Source organism: Spermophilus citellus (genome assembly GCF_964194105.1).
Source record: "Spermophilus citellus genome assembly, chromosome: 10".
Taxonomy (NCBI): domain Eukaryota; kingdom Metazoa; phylum Chordata; class Mammalia; order Rodentia; family Sciuridae; genus Spermophilus; species Spermophilus citellus.
Genome location: NC_138197.1, coordinates 49,162,188 through 49,187,756, shown reverse-complemented (window position 1 = coordinate 49,187,756; position 25,569 = coordinate 49,162,188). Strand labels below are relative to the sequence as shown.

At 33.3% G+C, this 25,569-nt stretch overlaps 1 protein-coding gene across 1 annotated transcript in view; it reads left to right on the top strand.

Moving 5' to 3' along the window:
- SOX5 (SRY-box transcription factor 5) overlaps positions 1–25,569 on the top strand; it is a 393,350-nt gene that overhangs the window by 30,481 nt on the left and 337,300 nt on the right. The window contains exon 2 of the mRNA XM_081311948.1: positions 23,163–23,394. Coding sequence (XP_081168074.1) covers positions 23,163–23,394 — 232 coding nt within the window. The remainder of the gene's footprint in view (positions 1–23,162; positions 23,395–25,569) is intronic.

The window sequence follows — 25,569 nt, the reverse complement described above, 5'->3', positions numbered from 1 at the left end:
GATTATTCTATCATGAAAACTCTGGAAATTTCTCATAATAAAACAGATTTTGGGTTTTCCCTCATAATTGGATGATTTGGCCCCCTCAAGTTAGCAATCCCACCTGAAAACTGAGAGCCAGGAGAGAGGCACAGGAGCCACTCTCAGGGGGAGACACTCAGTTTTCTATGTCTACCTGTCACCTACATTCCCACACAGTATAGGCATTTGCAGTCAGCTTCTTTTCTTTTTTTTTTTTTTTTAAAGAGAGAGTGAGAGAGGAGAGAGAGAGAGAGAGAGAATTTTTTTTTTAATATTTATTTTTTAGTTCTTGGCGGACACAACATCTTTGTTGGTATGTGGTGCTGAGGATCGAACCCGGGCCGCACGCATGCCAGGCGAGCGCGCCACCGCTTGAGCCACATCCCCAGCCCCAACAGCTTCTTTTCTTGTTGATGTTACCTAACCAGTTTCAGTCTCTGGATTTTTATGACATCCTACCAGGCATTCTGATTTTTTGGTTAAAATTTTTATGCTATTCACTGTGTAGCATTTTTCTTATATATAAATCCCTGAAATATTCGAAGAGAAATTATTTGAAAGGTATGGTCCAATATAGAAGAACTTTAAATAAACCACACCCTTACATTTAGAAATATAACCATCAATAAAGAATCATATCTATTACCTGAAATGGGTTGTTGGGTAAAAAATTTTAATGTCATTTTTTCTGTCAATCTAGGATTTTGATGAATAGTAGCTTCAGCTATTTTAACGAGTAGTTTAAGACTTAGTTTTTTCTTTGTTGAAGTGTACATGACACTTAGTGGGAGAAAAGAGAGGTTGCTAAAATCACATGCCCTTGTTAACTCCAAATTAGAAATTTCTAGAAATCATATCCTTTAAACTTCTTTAAAGATAAAAATTACAGATAAAATACCCTAAACCATCATTAGAAAATGGAAAAATGGTGTCAAGGAAAATATTTGAATGATATGATCAGTATATATAAACATGCATATAATATACTCAGATATTTGTCTCTATATTGAACATAAATGCATGCTAAATCTTGGAGGAATAATAAGAAAGATTCAGCATCTAAAATCTATCACCAGCCTCAGACTGTAATGCATATAAACCTAGCACCAATTTTTGTAGCCTTATCTCTAAAGATGAAAGAATGTGTAATGTATAATCTTCATATTATCAGATACCATTTCATGAAGAATTAACCATAATTACATATATATTTAATTCATTTGTTATCATGAAATTTATTTGTGCTATTATAATTTCCATTTTCAAACATTTGGTATTTTTACCATTAAACCAATTAGACCCTTAAAATTCTGTTGATCATTGCAATATAACAGATGTATTAGTAAATCATACCCTTAAAAAAAGAGTAAAATTTCAGTTACACTAAAAGGAACTATAAAAGTCAACTAGCCCAAACTTCTGTAAGAATATATGAATCCTCTACATAGACTTTCTGATTAATGATATGTCTTCTGTTTGAATACTTAAAGAATTGTGCATCTAATTATCTTCTGAGGCAAGCAAGTTCTCTTGAACTTCTGCTTCTAACTTATTTTCTTCTTTTGCCTTTATTTGTAAATAGTTTGCATATTACCTAGGATAATAATTATCTATTTATATCTAGCCTTCACAAAATAGGGCACCTGGCATATAGTAGACCCTCAATGAATAGTTTATGTTCTGTCCTGAACAAAATAAATCCAAAAATAATTCTGCCATAGCATCATTCCCTTTCAGCATTTTTTCTATTCTCCTCAGTGAGCTAGCTGTGTGTGCTGTATATAGCACAAAAGATGCATGTATAAAATTTTAAAGGTTATTCCTTTTTAAGATATTTAAAAATCTCTGATAGTAATTCTATAAGCAGAAGTCATGAAATCAGTTGGTGGAAATGTTTAAGATGTGTATTTTAGTAGTGGCTTCTGGATTGATGCCCATGTTAAAACTGAATTGAGAATTTTAATAATACATTCCTTGATAATAGTCTGTAGGGTCTCAGGAATAAGAAAGGCTACATTGATTATTTATTATAAAATATATCTTACCCAGTGTTTGCAATTAAAACAATATTGCTTAACATCAAAGTATTAATTTCCCTTAGATTATAGTTATTTACTCGTTCTTATATTTACCCACATTACCTCCAAAATATGAATGAGGGTTTACATTTCTTGACAGTACATTGACAGCAGTGCTTATTAATTCTGAATAGTTTCTAAATACTCCATGAGCTGAGGAGATATAGTCCATATGGCAAGTAATTGGTTGTGTTTAAACTATCTTGACATCACTCCATTTTGAAGTAGCTATTATTTTCATCGGCTTTTTTGGTGATAGCCAGCAGAAATCTACCTGGAACTGCACATTATCTATTGATTTTGTTTTGCCAAATGATTGATGGAGCATTCTAGCTCAATTGTTTTCTCTTGGAGTGTTTGTGGTTATATTCCTTTGTTTCAAAAAGCATTTTCTTTGAACTATCAAATGTTTTTAGATAGAATAATGTGAGCATTTGGGGAATGGCTCTGGGAAAAATTATTAATGATAATTTATAGGAAAATAGTATAAATCAATTGTTTCCTTGAAACAGAATGACATATACTGAAAAGGAAATTCTTCCTAGATTAAAAAAAATTCTTGTATTTTATGATAGCTAGATTTTCCTGGTCAAAAATCAACCTTTTGTTGGGTTTAGCCCCATGGTCCTCAGATGCCTTTCACAATGCCAACCATCAGTCTAAGCCAAACTTAAGAGTACATGATTTTCTTAAAGTGCTAGTGCAGTGAATCCAGCAATACAATGCACCTCTGCTCCACATTTACTTGTCACAATAGGAACCCATTTCTTTGTGTGGAAATCTTAAGTCCTATGCACAGAATGAGGAAACTGTGTAGATGAATAGCAGTTTCTAATGAAACTTTTACAATGACTGAATCTTATAATAGCATGTACTACTCTCCTTTTTCCTGGGGGGTTTCACCTTCTCCTACAGAGTCAGATGGTGGGAATCTATTTCATATAGATTGTTCTGCAATAAACATCATGAAGCAAAAACTATATCCTGTATTCCTAGTAATGGGATGAGGTTTTGGTACTTTGGTAGAAGTATTTCAACTGCTGGCATAGCTCAGGAATGATTTTTTTTAACTTAGTTTGAAACTCATGCTATTTGATGTCCTCAAATGGTGCCGAGCCACATAGTATAACTTTATTTTAAGCAAGATTCAGAAATGTTAGCATCTACAATGAGTTCTAAGTCATATGTTTTTATTCAAAAATTTTAAAAAAATGTTGGCTGTATAGGAATATTAAAATAACTGGACTCTTTTTAGAAGGTCTACTAATTACAGTTAGGTTGTTTGGTATCTTAACTTTAACTATCATTTATAGCTGAGTAGTTTAAATGAGATTCAATTCAATTCAATTCAATTCCAAATAACAGCAACAATAATAACAGCATTTATAAAGTATGTATGGTGTTTGGCACAGAGCTATATGCTTTTGAAGTACTAATTTACTTCCCTCAAAACTCATAAATATTGTACTATTTATATTTCTTATAAGGGCAGAGACAGAGAATTTAGGTAACATAGTGGTGATGGAGCCAGGGAGAAGCATAACTAGTGGTAAGCCCAGGTTTGTCTTGTCAAAGAACTTGTTCTTACCCAGTGGCTGTGCTTTGATTAATTGTGCTCTGTTTTCGAGTCAGCATTAGATTGAAAGATGAGTAAGGCTCTCTGTGACTTAAAAGTTTATAATCCAGTAGTACAGTCACCTCGATGTGCATTAAAAAGTGTTTTCTGGATTAAAAGGCTTTTATGTGGTTTTCAGTTATGGGAATGCAGACCCAAAAATGTGAGGTTTTACTTTAGTAGATTATTTCCTATATTACATGTAGTACAAAATTTATGCAGAATTTGAGGAGACAGAAAATAAAGGTGAACAACTAGCACAGATTTTAAAAACAATTCATTTAATTAGTAATGAGAATAGTAATTGACTTCTTGAATATCTGGGTCCCTGGGAATCAGTAAGCTCTTCTTTACTGTTCACATTTACATATTTTAAAGTTATTGTTATTATCCAAATGTCTCTGCCTCTTCCTTCTAATTCATTTCTTTCTTCTTCACTATGATAGAGTTTAAATTATTTTTAAAGAAATAAAAATTGAAATATTTGCTTCTAGATAGACCTCAAGGATATCCTGAGTTCTAAATTGGTTTAAAGTTTCTTTTCCCAGCAAATCAATGTCTATTTAATTAAGGCTATGTTGAATTGCTCTAAATTAATTCAAACTACTATCGTTAAGTAGAAAACATCATGAAATATATCATGGAATATTAATAATTGGGGGTTGTGTTCTACTTTCATAATGTTGGAAATGTATTTGTAAACAAACTGCTATGAAAAACAATTTGTAAGCACCATTGATTTATCCATTCTTTTTCCCCTCTGTAACTTGAAAAACAATTTTTTTTAGACTTGATTATAGCTGGTACTGACAATAGTTGATTTCATAGAGAATGAATTAATCTTGAACTCTGGAGATGGAGGATGCACAGATTAATGGCTAATAATTAGTTTAGAGATAATTGTAGAAATTACAAACTTTATGATTCTTTTAAGTTTCCTCCGATGAGCTAAATGTAAGTTACCTTCCATAATCTTTATTTGTGATACCAAGAATGGCATCACAAATTTGGATCAAACTTCTCCAAAGTAAACTATTTAGCAGTAAGATAATCCATATTATGTTTTATAAGCATTTATGTGAAGAAATAAAGAGTAAATGTAGATATTGGCAGTCTACAATTGGGAGCATGTCATGAAGGAACAGGACATCCCATGAATGTATGACCATTAGGAGTGAATTGTAAGTGTATACAATGTTCTCTTTTAGAACAATCATTAAATATTTGTGTATTATAGAGAATCTAATGAAAAAGAAATACAAGGTACATTTACTTGTATAGGTATAACTATAATGTTCAACAAAAGTTTTCATTCAATAAAAGTAATAGAAATGAGAAATATATTTCTAACTCTTTGGGGAAAGATCAGTTATAAGGTATATTTTTAAGTCATTCATTAAATGTTCTTATTTTTATTGTAATTAATAATGGAATTTTTTTCTATATTATGTGTATTGAAATTTAATTTATATTGACACAGGCAAAGATTAATCATGATAACTAGCATTAAAACAGCTATACTCTAATATAAGTTATGTGAATGTGGTTTCTCTTTCTCAAAATATATTGTGCTATACTTACCCTCTTGTGATGATGTGAGATGACATAGTGTCTATGTGAAGAAGTGAGGTGAGGGGAGTGATGGCAGATTCTTGGGTTACGGCTACTATGTAAAGTTTTATCCTTTCAATAATATTTGTGATAAAATTTTCTTTTATAGTGTTTCAACCTTAATTTAACCTTAAAGTTCTGCTTATTACTAATTTTGTCACTCTTTTAAAAAATATTTCTGTAAAGAATCTTAATAAAAGATGTTGATTATTCTGAAAAACACAAAACAAAACAAATAGTACTCTGAAGCCATACAGTCAAGCTGATAACATAGAGGGCTACTAAATGACTAACTGGCAGGTAGCATATACAGTGTGGATATGCTGGATAATGAGGTGATTCCTATACAGGCTAGATGGAGAGAATTCATTATGCTGTTCTTAATGGCACTCATTTCAAACTTGTGAATTATTTATTTCTGGAATTTTCCATTTAGTATTTACAGACTGTGGTTGACACAGATAACTGAAATCATGGAATGCAAAATAGCAGATAAGGGCAGACTACTGTATTTGGAGCAGATATAGCTCCAGATTCTAGCTCAGCTGCTTTCTAACTATGAGACATTTATCAAACTATGTAACATTTCTGAGTCAGTTTCTATAGGAAAAATAAAAACAACTTAAAAAATATTTTGTAGTTTAAAAAAATATTGTTTTATTGAAAAGTAATTCACATGCCTTTAAATTTATTCACTTAGTGTACAAGTCAATGGTTTTTAGTATATCCATAATGGTGTAATCATTCCCACAATCTAAATTGAGAATGTTTCATCACTCTTAAGACATCTATACCCATTAGAAGTCAATCCCATTCTACTCCCTCCAGCATGCTCTCTCCTCCTAGATTACCTCCAATTTACTTTTTCTATTTATAAATTTGCGTATTCTGGACATTTTATATAAATGGAATCAAGCAATGTGTGGTCCTTTGTGACTGACTTCTTTCATGTAGCATAATATTTTAGCTTCATTTATGTTGTTGCATGTATCAGTACCTCATTCCTATCTGTTGTCAAATGACATGCCATTGTATGTACATTGGATTTTGTGTTTTGAAGCATCATTTGATAAATATTTAGGTTGTTTCCACTCTGGGATATTATGAATAATGTTGTTCACCTTCGTGTCCAAGTTTTGCATGGACATGTGTTTTTATTTCTCGTGAGTATATTTACCTCAGAGGAGAATTCTGCATCAAATGTAACTGTATATTTAACTCTTTAGAAACTGGCAGTTCTTTTCTAAAACATGTATAGTGGTTTACATTCCTAAGAGTAATTTATGATGTTTCTAATTTTCTCCACATCCTCTCCAACATTTATTATTATCTGTCTTTTTTTACTTTAGCCATCCTAATGGATGGGAAGTGAAATCTTATTCAAGCTGTTGGTTTGCATTTCCCTAGTGACTAAGGATGTTGAACATCTTGTAGGTGCTTATTTACTATTTGTAGATCTTCTTTGGAGAAATGTCTGTTCTGATCTTTTACACATTTTTAAACTGAATGACTTGTCCTATTAAATGTGTGTATACACACATACACACACATGTAACGTACACATACATACATGAATTGTCAAAGTTTTTTATACAATCTGGATACAAGTCCTTTACTGATATGTAATTTCAAAGTATTTTATCCCATTATTTAGATAGTATTTTTAAATTTTGATGATAAAATACAGCTTATTTTTTATTTTTTATTACTTTGCTTGTCACTTGAGCTTTTGGTGTTGAATCTATCAAACCATGGCCTTACATGAAGTCGTGAAGTTGCCTTTCTGCCTTTCTTTATGAGTTCTTTATAGTTTTAGCTCTTATATTTATGTCTATAGTCCAATAGAGAGTTGTTTTCATAACCAGAAAGAAGGCTAATAATACTAAAAATCTAAACCATCCAGCACAGTAACTGGCACATATCAGTGCACAGTTAGTGGAAGTCACAAGTTTGAACAGAGTCAAGAATCTGTTGCTTTTTTAATGTAAAAGAGTTTGTTAAAAGTAAGGCATGCTGCAGTAAAACAAGATAGTCTCTGGGAAGTATATTGAAATTAAGGAAATTTTGTTGCTATTTAATAATCATTTAAATAAATATTTTCTTAAGTGGTCACAGAGTAGTTTAATTTTTTAAAAATTAATATTTTGAAAGGTTTTGTCAAAGGTGGATAGATTATCCACAAACGTTTCTGGAGAGTTAAGCACTTTAAAGTAAAGGTAAAAAGTTTATGATGGTAAAGAAGTGAGTTCTAACCATTGCTTCAAACTTTTCCAAAGGGTATGTCCATTTTTTGATTCCTCTGTATTCCACTTCTGGTGATTTGAGTGTAGCATTGGCAGCTATCGTTTTTGATATACTTTGTAACCTCAGAACCAAATATGAGAAGGTGATTACTCTATTTGAATTTCTGAAGTGAACTGAAATATGAGTGACTGTACTGTGGCACCCCTAGCAGCCATGGCTGCGGGATGAAGTACTCTGAAAGCATCTATAGCTAATAGTGTACCCTAAGGAAATTGTTTTATGTGACAATATATATTTTGTGTTGAATAGAAAAGTATACAGACAGATGAAGGAATCATGTTTTATCCCATCTAAAAAAGGATAATTCCTTTAGGTCATGGATAGGGCAATGTGAAGAAGCCTTGCGCTGCAGCTGCAGCAGTGTCTGGATAAATAGAGGATTTAATAATGTTCAAATATTTGTCCCAACCTCAAAGGACACCCTGAAATAGAACTAACTTTGCAGATGATACAGCTCTCTCCATATAGGTCTGGTGGCTCCTGCCCAGGGATTTCCTTGGGTATTTAATGTGTTTGGCTGACTCTTCAACCAATGCAGTTACGGTAGCAATCTGTGTGGGGATTTGGCTTGAGTCCTGTGTAAATAATGTCAGCATAGTATGTAAGAATGACAAACTTGAAAATAGGAAATGTGTATTGAAATCTCTGGAAAATCTTCCCCATGGTTTGATGTTCTTGGACACACGAGAGTTGGGATTTTGAAAGGATTAATTAGCTCGGTCTAAACTTTCCTTCATGTTTTGGAATCATATCTCACAGTTATGTCCACACAGTCAACCAACTCCTTGAAATACACGTTCCCCAAGAAATACATTCTTGAAAATGTAAAATACAGGAGGAAAACAATATTTAAGAATACTTTAAACGATCATTCCCCCATAAACCTGACAGCAGCAAAAACAAACAACAATAACTCCCCTCCCCGCGAAAAAAAAGAAAAAAGAAAAAAAAAAGAAAGAAAATGAAAGAAAGAAAAAGGAAAAAAAAAGAGGGGAGGAGAGGTTGGGGAGGAGCTGGTCCCTTGCTGAACACAAAGGTCTTTCACTTGTGGGGAACTGGAATGGGGGTATTTGGGTAGTGGAAAAAAAATGTTCTAGCATGTGGTAATGAGGTTAAAAAAAAAAAAAAAGAAAACAGCAATGGATGATTACTTTTCTCCGTCAAGGCACCTTTATCCTCATAAGCTCAGACAGTGGTCAGCATGTTAGACACCCCTCCCTGTTTTATCCATCCCTTAACTATGTTCTTTGACAGGACTGGTTTATACAGCTGGGCCTTTGTTCAGCTTTGGGGAAAGCAGTGGAGAACAGCAGAAAAGATGGCAGATAGAGTACCTATAAAATGGTACACGGTAAACACTGCACTTCAGTGCAGGATTCCAGCTTGATGGCTTTAGTTTTGTTAGATTCTTTAAAAAAAAAAAAAGATTTGTAAAATGAATGCCTTTAAAATATTTTTTTTAAAAAATAATTAAAAAAATAAATACAGATTTTGGGGTATTATATGTAAATAGATTATGTTGATCATTAAAAATTCTTGACAGCTGTATTTCAACAAACAATAGGAATGAACTCGGTTATATTAACATCTAAAATTATAATTATGTTTAGGTATGTCTAATACAGTGACAATATTTTAGAGAACATGAACATTGTTGGTGCTTAGCCATAGAACTGATTGAAAAGAGAAAGCATTAAGGAAAAGCTATTTATTCAAAAGGTCTATCTATATGACATACTTGTAAAATATAAACAAATGGAAATTTGATAGTGATCTTACCATTAGTTTTATTTTAAAATCTAGTGCAAACCTTGTACTGGGATCTTTTTGTGTGTTTACACATGTCATAGCATTATGTGAATTTGACGATTTTTCTACTCTACAGTATAGGCCATACCCTTGGTATTTTTATTTCAGGGCTAAAAAACTGGTTGCCTCTCAGTTAATACTCAACAGTTCTTACCCATTTTTAGAAAAAGAGCTAGCATTCCTAACATGTCCACTGTGGCAATATGAACCATGCTTTTAAACTTTTCCCCCCCTAAAAACAACAGGGAATGTGCTAAAATCAGAAAGATTAATGGGGGAAGAAGATAAACAGTTAAGACATAAAATGAGTTTAGAGGTCAAGCTAGAAAAATAGGAAAGCTTATGGGTTTAATTCATATTCATCCAAGCAAAGGAGCTTTGGCATGAAAGGCACCAATGAAGAGGCTCAGCATTCTTATAACACCAACCATAGCTGCATCCCGCTGTTTTGGAGTTTGGGTTGATAGATGCTCATCATCTTTGGCACTGCACCCTCACTTTTGGATTTTTCATGATTATAATGGCAAATTCTTCATTTTTGTCGGGAAATTCAGAAAATGTATCTTTGCCCCAAATGCCCGTCTCTCACATCAGAAGCTGTTGTTCTAGGAAAGATTTGTGCCCTGTATATATGTTCTTAGCTGTCTATTTTAAATATAGCATAAATATTTTTTTACTTTGTACATTTTTCAACAGCTGCTATAGAAACAAGCTGCAACCAAGTCTACATGGGGAGAGACAGTTAAGCCACCAAATTGCCCAGAATTTAGTAGTATATGAACTATTCCTTGTCAGGGTTATTTGGATTCCAAAGAGGATAGGGGGTCAGAATATTTCTCTTCATTGGACTACTTAGACAGTGAATTCTTGACAAATCTGATGCTGATGTCCAGTATTCCTTTTAGCTTTGAGTCTCCTTTCTCATTTCTGCTAGCAGGGGAAACATTCTCTAGAGGGTTGCTTTAGACGGCTTAACTTGCTTGATTTCACAATGACCTTTGAAAACAAAAGAAATTAAAACTAGACTGGTTACTTAATTATTTTTGTCATCATTGTTAGATCCTAAATAAATTAAACATGCCACAGATTTTATTTCAAGGCATACACCATGCTAAGAATAAGTCACTTTTGATTATGGAACAATTTGCTATTTATTAAGACTTAGCCAGTAATGTGAGAAGGGAGGGAGAAACCAGAACTGGGAATGGGCGCTTTAAGAGGAAGCCCAGATAAGGAGAGAGAGAAGGAGACTCAAAATAAATACTTAAGAATATCATTTTGGAAAATAAAAGTTTTATTCCTATTTGCAGTTTTCAGACTGCAGTATTGTGAAGCCCTGAAAAGTTCAAAATGACCAAGTGATTAAAACAAGTAAAGGGATGTATTTACAAACGGCACAGTATCATTAAACCTAAAGAACTATTTTTTCCTACACAAACCTATTATATTTTGCATCTTCATCTCACCCTTAGCACTGATGTTCACAAATGAAAATTCATCTTTTTTCATTACAAATATACTGAATATGGTGAAATGTTTTAATAAGTCATTAAACATGCCCATATACACGTGCATATGTAGACACTAATACATCCTCAAGAGGATAACATGAAAAAAATGGCATTATTAAGGGATTAGTACTGTTCACTGTGGTTATATATATATATATATATATATATATATATATATATATATATATATATATATATACATATTTCCTTTGATTTTCCTTTTCATGAGTAACCAATGGGAAGAAGTTTTTCTTTAAAATGTACAAAATTTTCAACCAAAGTTTAAAATTACATAGTAAATGAAAGTTGTTAGCATTTGATTATAATTGTATTGATGTGGTGTGGTCCAGTCATTAATAGAGAGATTTCATTAAAAAAGGAAGAATATTAATGCTGTTCGCATGTCCTTAGGTAGTAGTCTTCTTTCTCTGCCTCCTCTTCCTCCTCCTCTTAGCCCTCCCATTCCTTCTTCTCTCACTCTTTCCCTTTTTCTTCTTTTCTTCTCCCCACCCCCCTGCACACACAAGGCACACACATACCTCTCAAACTTCCCTGGCAGATTAATTCAAGGACAGAACAATAGTAACTGAATTAACCCTTTTTTATATTAGCAATTATTCTGACAGAGAGTAGAAAAAATGGTCCCTGTTGCTGAGATTGTAGATTTAAAAGATACCTCTGTAGAGATCTTGAGAATAGATAAGCATCTCATACAATATTCTTTCAGTGCCTATCCAACTGTATATGACCTGAAATTTATACATGTGGCATCCATATGTTTCAGTAAATCCAAAAGGCTTCTAAATTTTAAGATTTGCTCTATTTCTTTTATCCAGAATTACATGATTACTTGTTTATCAAGGTATTGATTAATTTTCTGAATTTAGGAATTAGAAAATGGTTTGTATATTAAATGTCTTCCTTAGGGGTTTTTGTTTGTTTTGTTTTGGCTACTTTTAAATATATATATTACTAAAAGACTTATACAGCATGTACTGGAAGAGACTATTTTTACCAATCCCTGGATTCTTCCCTCCAATCCTCTATCTGTCCCAAATGTGGGGTATGTGGCTACTCCGTACTCAGCCCTCAGACACACAAGGAACCGAGCATCTGGGGAAACTCAGGAGGTGAGCACTTTTCACGCTGACTCAGAGACCAGCCGTATGACTCCAGTCTGGCGCTGTCACGCCTGGTTATGGAGAGGCAAGAACAATGCCTCCCTTGAGAAGGAAAAAAAAAAGTCTAGTGCAGTCACAATTTTGATGTAAAATTTAAATCATCTCTCCACATCCTGTGGATTTAGAGCTGTCAGAAAGGCAAAACCATGCTTAAATGGAAAAAGCTTTTTATTCCTTAAAAAGTAGACCCTCTAACTATAAATAACAAGTTCTAGAATCACAGTTCCTAATACTAGATTATTTGAAGTAATTTATAAAATAATTAGAACAAAAGAAATTTGACATTTTAAACCTGTAGGTGGCTGGAGTCAAACTTTTTTTTTTCTGTTCGTGATTAATGACAAATATATAACAATATACGAATCAAATAGTTCACAACAAATTCCTGTTGATGGACTTGTGTTGCCTTCTCCCATACTCCTACATTGAGTTATTTTACCTACAACCTTAAAGAATTTTATCTTCGACATTTAAAGGTCATAATCATTTTTATTATTTTTCTTCAAGATTACTTGGTTGATTTTTAGTATATTTGATGATTATAGAGAGTCTTTTAATTAAGTATTTAATAACTCAAATAGTTGCTGCTTTTAAGATAAGGAAATTATAATAATTAGTAATGATTCAAATAAAGGCAAATTTAAGCTCTCTTTAAGGTAGAAAGTGCCAGATTCTTTCTTATAAATCATGAGAAAAGTTTTGACATATTTTTCCCAAACAATCTAGAATTCTGTTGAAACACTTACCAGCTCTTTCTTTTTGAAAGTGAGTTTATATTTAGGAGTCATAAAAGTTCCCCTGATTTTCCTTCTGCCTTGTCAGGTCTTTCATAATGAACTCTTAATAACTTTTCTGAGTATTAGAATATTATAGAATGATTACAGGAGAAGTTTAAAAAATATAGTATTTTTTCTACTTTTTATTTATCAAGAATGCTATTGTTTTAGATACTTAGTAAGTGTGGATTAATTTAAAACTCATATAATATAATCTAGAGATAGTAACTTTTATTTGCCATATGTACTCCTTTAGATAAATTTTGGCTCCACAGACCAGCTATTATGTTACTATAATAAAGCAATCCTCTTATTTAGAAAAATGTCTGTGGGTCTTTAGCTGGTAAGACATAGTCTAATTTTGGAATAAAATTCTACTGATTTACAATTATTAATAAAACATAGGAAAATACAGAAAATGAAGAATTAAATTTTGAATTGAGAATCATTGTAGAATAGAATTAGGCTACCATAAAGTCTTTTAAATGTTGTCTGCCTTACTTAAAAAATCAAAACAAGAAAAAAACCAACAGTTAATTTTACTTTTTACTTTAAATACTCAAGGTCTACTGAAGCAACCCATGCCCACCGAGAGGAATTAAATTCTGTTTCTGAGTCTTTCTCTATCTTTAATTTCTGATTTATTTTCCATTCTACACTGTTTTCTGTGAGCACCTCCTTTTTCTTACCCTCCTGTCTATCTCTGACCTTGGTGGGGTTGAAGAAGCTGTATAGAGCTATTTCATAAGAACAGTGAACAGCAAAGAGAAGATCAGAGAAGTGGTTAAGAAAAAAAAAAAGAAGGTAAAAATGGGGCTATTCTGATTACAAAGGAATAATATAATGACATACTTGTTCTCAATGCAGAGAACATCTCAGAAACTATACATGGGATATGGTAAAGATAAGAAATAACCATGGTCAAGATTACATTAAAAAGTTGTTGGTGATTACAACATTTTAATCATCATAGTTTTGAATACAGTTAAACTTTTGTAATATGTAATAAAGCATTTTATATTCTTATTCAGTTTTAAAATGGAATAAAGATTTAATCTTAAGTAGCTATAGCATTATAAATTAGTTTTTCTATTTTGTTGTATTTTATTTTATGGTAAGTTTTGTGGATCTCTACTCTGGTGAAATGTATAGTAAGGATTACAAGGTTACAAGGAAGTCCAGTCTCATTTACTACTCAGTGTTGTCTGTTTTTATATTTCTATGAATTCTGTGCTTCTACTGCCATTTTATGCCAAGACCTGATAATCTTGTTCATGATTCTAAATAACAATATAATGAATGAGGTCTTTGTACCTAGAAGCAAAGGATAGAAAAGTATAGAGATTGGCATGTTCTATATCAGATACTTATGACAAAGAGAATTTAGAGAAAAGAGTAGAAACATGTAAAAGTTTGAATAATTACATATTCACACAAATAAATTTTCTATTTAAAAGATTTCTGAATATTATATATGACAGACTTGGTTGTCAAATTTACATGGAATGCTATCAGAGTAACGACAAAAATAACTCACAGTGTGGAAATTATGTTCAAACCCTGTAAGAGGGAAAAGGAAAGTCTGAGCCATACAATGTGAATTACAATAATTCAAATTCATAGATAAGAGTAATGGAATAGATATTTTTGTTTAATAAAGTAATATGTTAATTATGTATAATTCTGTTTATATTAGAAGTGTTGGTTTTTTTCATTCATTTGAATTAAAATATTTTCTTTCAAGCTCAATGCCTGTTTTAATTCCTTATATTAGATAGGTAATATTCTATTACAAATAGATTCTTAATACATGGTAAAGTTCAATTCCTGGTATAGATTAGCCTTCTCACAACCACCTTAAATTATAAAGGGAACCAGACAAATGTACTTGTCTTGAACAAATCATCTTGCTACTAGAAAAGTTTAAGGAACATACTTCTAGAAAAATGGTATCTCCTTTGATATTGTATTAGTCAGCTTTTTGTCATTGTACAAAATACCTGAGATGATCTATGTATAAGCCCAACAGTTCTCTTTTGGCTTACACTTTTGGAGGATCCAGTCCATAATTGGTTGGCCCCATTGGGTTTGGGGTTGTGTCAAGGAAACACCCAACTGTGTATTCATGTGCCAGAGCACAGTCTCTCACCTCACACCCAGGAGGCAAAAAAGAATAGGAAGGAGTGGTGTTCCACTATCCCCTTAGAGAGCATGCTTCCAGGGATGTAAAAGCATCCCACTAGGCCCCATGCTTAAAGTGTCAGCCACATCCCTGTATGCCTTCTCAGGGACTAACTCTCTACCGCATGGACCTTTGGGGGACATTGAGGATCCAAATTATGGTAGATTTGTAGGAGTCCCAATTTCAGTGCTTCCCTAAGAATATTCATTTTTAAATTATTTTCATTTGGCTTTAAAACATGTTCTGCTGTGCATATGATTTAACTTGAGAGAGTGATCATTAAAATAAATATAATGATAGATGCCTTCCAATAGATGAATGGATAAAGAGATTGTGGTACATATTCACAATGGAATATTACTCAGCATTAAAAGAGAATAAAATTATGGCATTTGCAAGTAAATGGATGGAATTGGAGAATATCATGCTAAGCAAAGTAAGCCAATCCCCCAAAACCAAAGGCTAAATGTTCTCTCTGATAACTGAATGCTGATCTATAATGTAGGGTGTGGGCATGGGAAAAATGGAGGAACTTTGATGTGGCAGAGAGGAAGGAGAGGTGGGGAGGAGGCATGGGGGCAGGAAGGATGGTGGAATGAGATGGACATCATTACCTTAGGTACACCTATGACTGTACATATGGTGCAATACTACATCGTGTACAACCAGAGAAATGAAAAGTTGTGCTGCAATTGTGTTCAATGAATAAAAATGTGTTCTGCTGTCACATATATCTAAGTAAAATAAATAAATTAAATAGTAAAAAATTTTTAAAAAATAATGATTATTTAACTGGTGCTTGTGATTCAAAGACTGCAGTAGTTACCTCCCCAAAAGTTCTGCATTTTCTGATTATCTGCTCCTTCTTTATTAAAATCCCACCATCAACAAAGGATTCTCTCCAAAACTAAATTTCCTTTATTTCTCCTAAATTGGCCTTGCCTTCTCATTCATATATTTCTCTTATTAGTGCAATCATTCTTTACCCATTAAATTAGTAATTTGTTCTTTGAACTCATCCACTTATTCTTCTCTGGTTGCCCCCTACAACTTTCTAACAGTTACTAATTTCTGATTATTTTTCTTTCTAAAATACTTTCTTTCCTTATGTTGCTGTATGATTCACAAACTTTCACTAACTCCCTTTTTCCCTCAGTGTGCATTTCAGCTCTTTGGTGTAATCATTCAAGGTTGACAGATTAGAATCATGGTCCCTAGGCTGGTCACTGTCTTTCTTTCTTTTTTTTTTTTAAGAGAGAGAGAGAATCTTAATATTTATTTTTTTAGTTTTGTGGTCACTGTCTTTCAACTTTGCCTGTTGTGGCTTCTCCTGAAGGCCGCTGCTTTAACTGAACCATTTTGCCCACTGCCTGTATTATTCTCTAAATTTATTTGCTAGTATCATTTCCTCTGATTATAAGCCTTTCTCCTTTGTGTCTGTTGAAATTCTGATCCAACTTTCATCACCCCATTGAGTTATCAGGTTTTCTCTCTGATTAATTTAGCCATCCATTGTCTATTATCCATTACTTGTAGTACTCATAAAAACTCATTGACCTGCCAATATTTTTCTTGATTTATTAATTATGTTGCTATCCACCTGGTAGATGGTGTCTTTCACTAAATGTTTTTCAACTAATGAGTTAATGAATTAGATAGATGAATGAAAGAGTGGGTAAATGTCTTCTTTAACATCATTAAGGATAAACAAGAAGGGTCATGATATCTAAGTTGCTTGTTTCTTTATAACACAGAGGTGATTTGTTGAGCACAAAATAGAGATCCATTCAACTCATTTTCATTTACTCATAGAAAAAATAGTTTAAATGCCAACTATGTGTGAGAAATTGTGCTGTCATATAATTAATTGTATCTGATTCAGCAAAGAAGATGAGGTTATTTGGAAAAAGAAATACAAAACAATTTGGAAAAATACTTTATCATATAGTCATCATTATCATTAGTCTTGGTGATAGAGAGTGAAGTGGTCAAAAATAGACTTACTAAAATATTAAGAAATATAAGACATACTACAAGTCACGAGAATTCAATAAATTAAAAGTGATGTTTTTTTGTTTTTCAGGTGTTTGTGTTACAGTTTTAGATACTATTTATAAAAAGAAGAGGAAGAAAAATTTAAAGTTGAGTAAAGTTTGCAGCTATAATGTGGCTTAGTTTTTAAATAAAGGTGACTCATGAAAGCTGATGGAGTAGTTTGGAGGTGAGCACAGGAGCTTCCTCTATAGTGGTAAGAAGGGAAGGAAGACTTTTTAGCAAAACTGGAAGTTTTCTCATTCTATATGTGTATTTTTTTGCAATTTTTATGATCCATAAATGTGAACATAAATACAAATAATATTAACATTCCAAAAGAATAACCAGTAGAAGGCACTGCTACCTATGACATTCATTTATCCTTGAAGTAGAAGATTAACAGTCAAAGGTTAAAATATTTAAAGAATGAAAACTTGTAAGATGAACTCCAAGGAAAGCAGCTCCTTTCTTGAGACTTCTATTTTTCATTTGTTCCATATGCAGAGTTCCTTTGACTTTGTCATGCTGTCATTTTCTAGAATAATTACAACAAGGAACATATTTTAGGCAGAGGTTTTTGTTTTGTTTTAGTTTAAAGCAGTAAGTAGGTGATACCTCAGTAATAAGTTTATTAAGAATTAACTATGTATAGTTTTTATGTAGTTTTTTTTCTTTTGGTACCAGGATTGAACCTAGGTGTGCTAACTCATGAGCCACATCCCCCGCCCATTTTTATATTTTATTTAGAGACAAATTGTTGCTGAGTTGCTTAGCACCTCACTAAATTGCCGAGACTGTCTTTGAACTTGAGATCCTCCTGCCTCAGCCTCCCAAGCTGCTGGGATTACAAGTATGTGCCACCATGCCCTGAGTAGTTTAACTCTTGTAGTGTTTTCCTTACATATTTTAAACAGAAATGTAAGATTTTTAAAAGTACTTTTTAAAAAAGTTTCCTAATTGCTTCACATTGAAATTGTTAAAATAAGAATATTATTACCACATAATTGGATTTCATGTTCTCTGTCATTGAGACATATTGCAAGGATACTAGTCCTATGAGATTAGATATTACAGCTGTCCATAGCTAAGGCAAAGTCAAAAGGTTACAGAGAGTAAGGACGGAAGGAGGGCTAGTTTCAAAGGAGCAATCAAGGAAGCCTTTTGATGAAATGTATTATTTGAGTAGAAATCTAAATGAAGTGACAAAGTGCATTGGGGTAAGAGGATTTCAGACTGAGAAAATACCAACTGTGAAAGAAATGTTTAAACCAATGCTATATTAGTTTCTAATGGGGATCTAACAAATTACCAAATATTTACTGGTTTAAGCATTATAAACATACTGTTATTTAGTTCTGGATGTCAGAAGTCCTAAGATGAAGATATTGGTAGGACTATGTCCCTTCTAGAGCCTTTCGGGAACAGTCATCACCTTTTCTAGCTAATAGAAGCCATCTACCTTCCTTGGCTCATAGCCTCATTCTCCATCTTCAAAGCTAGTAGCACAGTATCTTCTAGTCTCTCCCTCTGCCTCTGACTTTTCTGTTCTTCATCTTATAAGGATCTTTATAATTACTCTGAACCCAGCAATAGTATTCATAATTCTCTCCCCATTTCAAGATCATTAACTTCATCATACCTGTAGAATCCTTTTATCCATTTAAGATAACATAATTCCCAGACCTCCTGGATTGGGGTCAGGACATTTTGGGTAGGTGGGCATTATTTCTACTAACACAAATGGTTCACAACATTGATTTCACATTAGCATTGCTGGGGAGCTCTAAATAATTCTGACACTCAGACTGTACTCTAGAACGAATAGCATCAAAATTTCTGGGGCTGGGACCTAGATATCTACATTTTTTTAAACCTCTCTTGATAATTCCACTGTGCAGCCAAGTCAAGAACCACTGGTTTCCTTTTCTGTTGTAATCTCACACTCTTTCTCTTGCCTCTGTGCATGCAAGGTACAAATGGGGATATCCTCCTTGCAGAGTGACTCTAATGCACATGGAGATGCATCAGACAATAGCAAAAGATCCCAATAATTTTTAATTACTATTACCTATTGACCAGAGTAATATGATGGTACAGAATGCTACAGGGAGAAGTGAAGGAAAAGCAGCTTATTGTACAAACAGCTTGCTGCTTAGCTCTTCCATTCATTTCTCTCAGCCACTCCAGGAGTGTTGCAGACTAGAGATAGGATGTGATTCATGCTTCTCAAACTGCTCCTTTTTCTATGTAAGCTTGACCCCTAAATTTATATTGACTTTCTAAAAGTATCTGTGGATCTTTTCTTTTGTTATGACTTCCCACATGAAATTTCTCTCCATTTGTCCAAAAATTTCCATTTGCTCTTCTTTTTCCTCCAGATCCAACTAGTCAACCATTCTCTGAAATATTTCAGGGTGCTCTGATCTCCTGAAGCTCTTGGGTATTTGGCTAAAATGTCATTTGGCCCTTGTTCTGAACTGTTTTTTTTATTAGTATTTCTCCCTTTATTTAAAATCTTGTTAACTAGTACATAAGCTTTTTAAAATGCTTATTGGATAAGTATCTTGAACATAGTAGAGGGTCAGTAAATAGTTATTGGTGATTTGAAAATGTCTCTCTTGCCTTGGAATTAAACATGAATTCTTTCAAGAAGGTTTTTTTGACCACTCATAAAACTGTGTTAAAGACTACTGTTTTAACATCAATTCCACAGAGCAATGTGACATTAAATCACATTTGTCTGTCTCATATCAAGTTTTTTGAAGTATTAGTTTTGTTCCTTGGTAAGTCCAGCATTTATCACAGTAATGACAAAAAAAATTCTCTGAATGAGTACATCTGAGCATATGCCAGTCTAGATCCTCAAATTATTTCAAGGTTCCCTCATACTGCAAGCTGCACGCACCGAAACCTGCATATCCTATAGTAACACTGTATGGTTATCTGTGGCGCCTTCTCCCTGCATTTGAAATTGAGGCTTCCCTTTATCCCAAATGAAGCCCTTTGGTAGATTAACAACCTTCAAGAGTCAAATATTATTGGTGAGTTGGTTATCAATATTTTTAAAGATACCATAGGTCCCAGTAAACATAAGTACTTGTGGTGTGACCAACACCTTGATACCTCTCTACATCATTGTCAGATGCATACTATTTTCTAACTTAATAGCCTGTTACTGAAATATAACCATGGTTGTTTTTGTTGTAATAACTTAATTTTGTTTAGAAATCTTTACTAACAATATTTTCAAGTTTAACATATTAAGAACATTCTGGAAGTCTTTGGAAATGAAATTGAAATGGACATGAACACTGGGATATTTTTGGAATGCATTTCCTTGTGGCACCATCACTCCTTCATGCTCAGTGTTTAAAATTTTTTGCTCCATAGAATGTGATATACAGAGAATAGTTACCCTGTTGCTTATAAAATTAATTTAGATATTGAGATGGTCATAAGTTTTGAGAAGAGTGTCAAATCTTATCAGTTTGTCTTATCTACCTTATGTCTACTTCTGGACTTTCAGTTTTCATAATCATTATAAATAATGATATTAATGTAGAAATCAACAGAAGATTCATAGTTCTAAAAGTCATAGAGTTGTAATAACTTAGGAAAGGCTAGCTGATCTAGCTTTCTGCTTTGATGACCCAGAGACGGACTGTCAATTGCCTAGAGTTTTCAGACACTGGGAGACTACATATGAGGTGGAGGTAGAGAATTTATTAATTCCAGTAAGAATCATAATGCCTACACCAACCACAAATTCTGCTGTTTGTTATAACAAAGACATAATCTCCTTATACTTAAGTACAGGTGAAACCAACAAATAATTAAAAGTCCCTTTATTAATTTACTGTGACAAATCTCTTTACAAAGACCTGAATATTTCAAGTATGTTTTGTCTATTCATTTTTGTTTAATATGGGAATCAGAAGTTTGTTTGCAAAAGTGGCAACCGGAACAGCAGGAGTTAAATCTTTCTAATGTTTAGGGGTTGTTACTTGTAATAAAATATCAGTTTAATGATAGAAATGAGAGAAATGGCACTGCCAATGAGACTAAAACAATTCTAACTCTTAATTCTAACCCTTTATATTCCTCTCCATTTTTGACAATGTACATGGAATAGATGTCCATACTAGAATCAAAGGTAGAGTAAAATACTAGAAATATGATGACCCAAACTATTTTTCCCTAAGGCAAAACCTACCGAGCGTGGTAGCTGCCAATATTTCCTCCTCCTTTTCTGATATTGGCTGATCACCTCTACTGTTAACATTTCTTTTTAATACTTACTAATACATTTGACCAACTTAGAGTTAAGTATTGCTGGCCAAGGAGCATTTCTCTAATAGGAGATTTTGTGATTCACATTGAGTTTACATTTAAGCTCTTGGAAAGAAATTCACTTTCTTTATTTTGGTGGGTTTTTTTTTTGTGTGTGTGTGTGTATATAGGTTTTTTGAGAGTATGTGGGTCACCCTGGAGTTTTAAGTTTTGTAAAATAAGAAAGTGCTTTTATTTGAGTATATACTCTTCATTAAGTACCATACCAGTTATTTTCATATGGTACATAGTTCATTTTCAAAAAGATTGAAGAGGTAGATATTATATCTCACCTTGAAAATGAGTAAACTGAGATAGATTAAATCTCACAACTAGTAAATGGCAGAATCAGTGTTTTAACCCATGTTTGATACTAAAGCCCTTAAGTTTTTCTACTGTCTTATTACTTAATAGGATATCTTCAGTATTGGAACACATTTTCCTACTGAAACTTCTAACACTCATAGTAGTATTCTCCAACAATGATTAGAAGCCTTTCTTTTGGAAATACATCTTAAATTTAAAAATCTGTGCTGTCTATGAGGGAAGTGGTGTGGCAGTCAGGGAATGATGCTTTTTGCTTATCCCACTGGTCTAGAATAAGAATGGATGATTCTGTAAACACTCTTTGTTGAACAAAAAATACAGCATTTTCAAGGTCAGATCAAGTTGTAAATATTGCAGGGGAGTTTTTCTTTTCATCAAATATTTTAACACAATTTCATTTCTATGAAAAATTTTTAATGAAAGGAAAAGGAACTTTCTTTTTAACTAAAAAATATTTGCCATGTATTTTTAATGTTTGATATTTTGAATCAGCCCCCAATACAAAGAAAATGTTTAAAACTTGCTCAGTTATCTAAGTCTATTTTCATAAAGGCCTTAGCTTATCAAAACAAAACATCCTTCTTTAGATTTTCTGTCTTAAAGAATTCTAAGGGGTAAATAGTTTGGCAAAATCACAACTAAATCATTCATAGAGTTGTGAAAGTAGAATTGAAATCGTTTTATAATCTGATCCTTTTATTACCTTGCAACTTTGATATCAGAACTAAATGACAAAATTGGGTGTTTTGGGGAAGTGAGGCAAAGAAAATTTTCAAATGTTTCAAGATTAACCATGATTCTAAAATTTATTCCATTCTTAAGCTTTCAACAAATACCAAACTTTTTGTCAGTTGCTCTGAGGTTTGCTTATAACCAATATTTCTGCCTTTCACAATAATCCTACTTTTAATAAAATGCAAATTTCTTCTAATGACAATCATTTATTTATTTGGTTTATTTTTGATGAAGGAAATTTTAGTTATTTCCTTCTTTTAAAACTGCCAACAGTATTTGCTATTCATAGATGTTCTGTCTTCAATAAGGTCTATCAAAGTGTAAAACTAGATGGGTATTTTTCTTTCCTTTAAAACGAAATGGTCTTTCATTATGCAGTGTTCTTAGGTGAATTCTCTTGTTTAAGAAGCCAGAATACAAGAGAGTGCTATATTAGTGTATTATTCTCACAACAAACAAGCACTGTTCTGTTGCTACCTGCTTGGCCATTGTTTCTGATTGTGTGTGCTTTGCAGTGGTATTTGGAAGGTTTCCTGCTCTCTGCTAGCACAAAAAGGCATTTCTGTTACAATGGCCCCTAACCACACAATGACGGCATTAAGGATTTATGTGGAGGTTTCATTATTTTCTCCTCTTTTGTTCTTTCCAGGATGTCTTCCAAGCGACCAGCCTCTCCGTATGGGGAAGCAGATGGAGAGGTAGCCATGGTGACAAGCAGACAGAAAGTGGAAGAAGAGGAGAGTGACGGGCTCCCAGCCTTTCACCTTCCCTTGCATGTGAGTTTTCCCAACAAGCCTCACTCTGAGGAATTTCAGCCAGTTTCTCTGCTGACGCAAGAGACTTGTGGCCATAGGACTCCCACTTCTCAGCACAATACAATGGTAGGTTTCTCATAGTCTGTTGTGCCTACACTCACTTTGTGACCAGTCTTCTCTAATAGTTTGGCTTCAGTCCTTTGCTTTATAATTATCACCTACTTAATAGCCATGCACAGGATTCACTCCTAGCATCATGGAATTCTATGCAGTTAACTGGTTCCAGTAGAAAATGTTATTTCATTTTTTTGTTTTGTTTTGCTTTCAAAATTTTGCTTTTGAGACATTTACAGTTTAATTAAAATAAAAACCACACAAATCATAAAAATAATATTAAAGTAACACATTTAAAATTAGCATGAAAGTTAGATGTCAGATTCATTATGATACAAGTTTTATCTGGATAGAGTTGCAGTGATCATGGCTTGGCCATTTCCACCATGAGAAATCAAGGCTTTTTTTCATGTTTTTTTTTTTTTTTTTTGGCTTTGCCCAGATTTAATTCCAGTATTCCTTATAGAGCCTGGAATTTTGTAGAAGATATATTTCAAAAGGACTACAGTTTTCTAATATGACCACACTAATATTACTTTCTAACTCGACCCCATACATGCTGTTGTTTCCAGAAATCAGCCATTCTCTGTCATATTCTATTCTAGAACATGTGCCTCAGGGTAATTCCTCTGGGCCTTCACGCTATGGTCTGGGTCTCCAGATGATCAGGAAACTGGGACTTCGTGTGCAAGAAGAAAGAAGGCAGTATAGCATGGTTGGTGCAAGCCTGGACAGCACACACAAACACAAACAAGGGTTTTGGATCCTTCTTACCAACTTAAATACGGAAGATCATCACTCTAGCCTGTGAGGTAGCAGGACACTTGGCTGCCAGTAATGCCACCCTCATGTTGTCAACATGGCGCTTGAATGGATGCCACATTTTTGTGACCTTTCCTCTCCTTCATTTTTTCTCCTTCAAGGATGCCAGTGCAGTTAGTTTGAACCTGATTACACCAACAAAAATAGGTTTCATCATATATTTTCAGACTTTTAAAGACAGTGCTAATTCTGTTAAATCTTTTTTTTTCTCCAGGAAATTATTACATATCATAAATGTATTTGTTCCTGTTACAGAATTACTATATAGAAAATTAAATCAAGAAAAATCAGATGTCTTCTAAGAGCTGTATGATAAACAGGATACTCTGATTTTCACATTAGATTTAAATAATCTCATTCAACATTTTATGCTTCATAGTTTAAAATTTCTTTGAGTATTTGATTATGTTCCCAGATCCCCCCCCATCAAGAATTGTTCAGCTAACACATATATAGCACTTACATAAAGGTGATATTTTAAGTACTGCTTAATAATATAATAACTCAGCCATCACAATAATTCCACGAGGTAATTAATTAATCTTGTTATAATTAATCTTGTAAGACAAGATTAATAATGAAGAAACAAAGGCATGAAGAGGTTAAATAACTGGCTCCAGATCACAGATAATAAGTGGAAGAACTAGGGTTTACTCAGGCAGTCTGGCTTTGGAGTCCATGATTATAAACCTTATGTACCACTGCTTCTTCACAAGAGCACAGGCATGTTTGAGATTCTCATTATCTATAACTTGGCAAATTAAATCACACTCATCATAATTCTTTGTTCTTCCTATCATTATAAGTTCATGTTAGCTACGTGCAACAGCGTAACTCTGTATCCTCCTCTCAAAAAGGTGAAACTTAAGGAGAAGTAGGGACAGTGGGTACTACACAGGTCAAAAGGGTCAGGAAGCCAGCCTGTCTCCTTCTGGTATTGTGTCACTTGTCACGCCTTTTCCCTCTTAGCATTTTGACCACCACCTGCTCTCTGGGAATACCCAACTGAGAATGCCTCTGAGATTGGTTTTCCTGTGATAGTACTGTACCTATAATACTGGTTTCAGGGTTGTATATAAATAGTATGGCTAGAATACAAAAAAAAAAAAGATAAAAGAGGAGATGATTTTAAGTACACTCACAAATGGATATGGGAAAAGTTCGTTAATTTGCATTATGCAGTGACCTAAGGAGATGCTGTGATGTAGGTAGTTAGTGTACATAAAACCCTTCAGTTTTTAATGGGAATTTGTGTAGCTAAATAAAAGCTATGCACTGCCCACTTTGTACTAAGTTTTATGTTAGACATTGTAGGAATAGTACTTTCCCTCAATGAAACACAACTCACTCTCCATGTAACGGTGA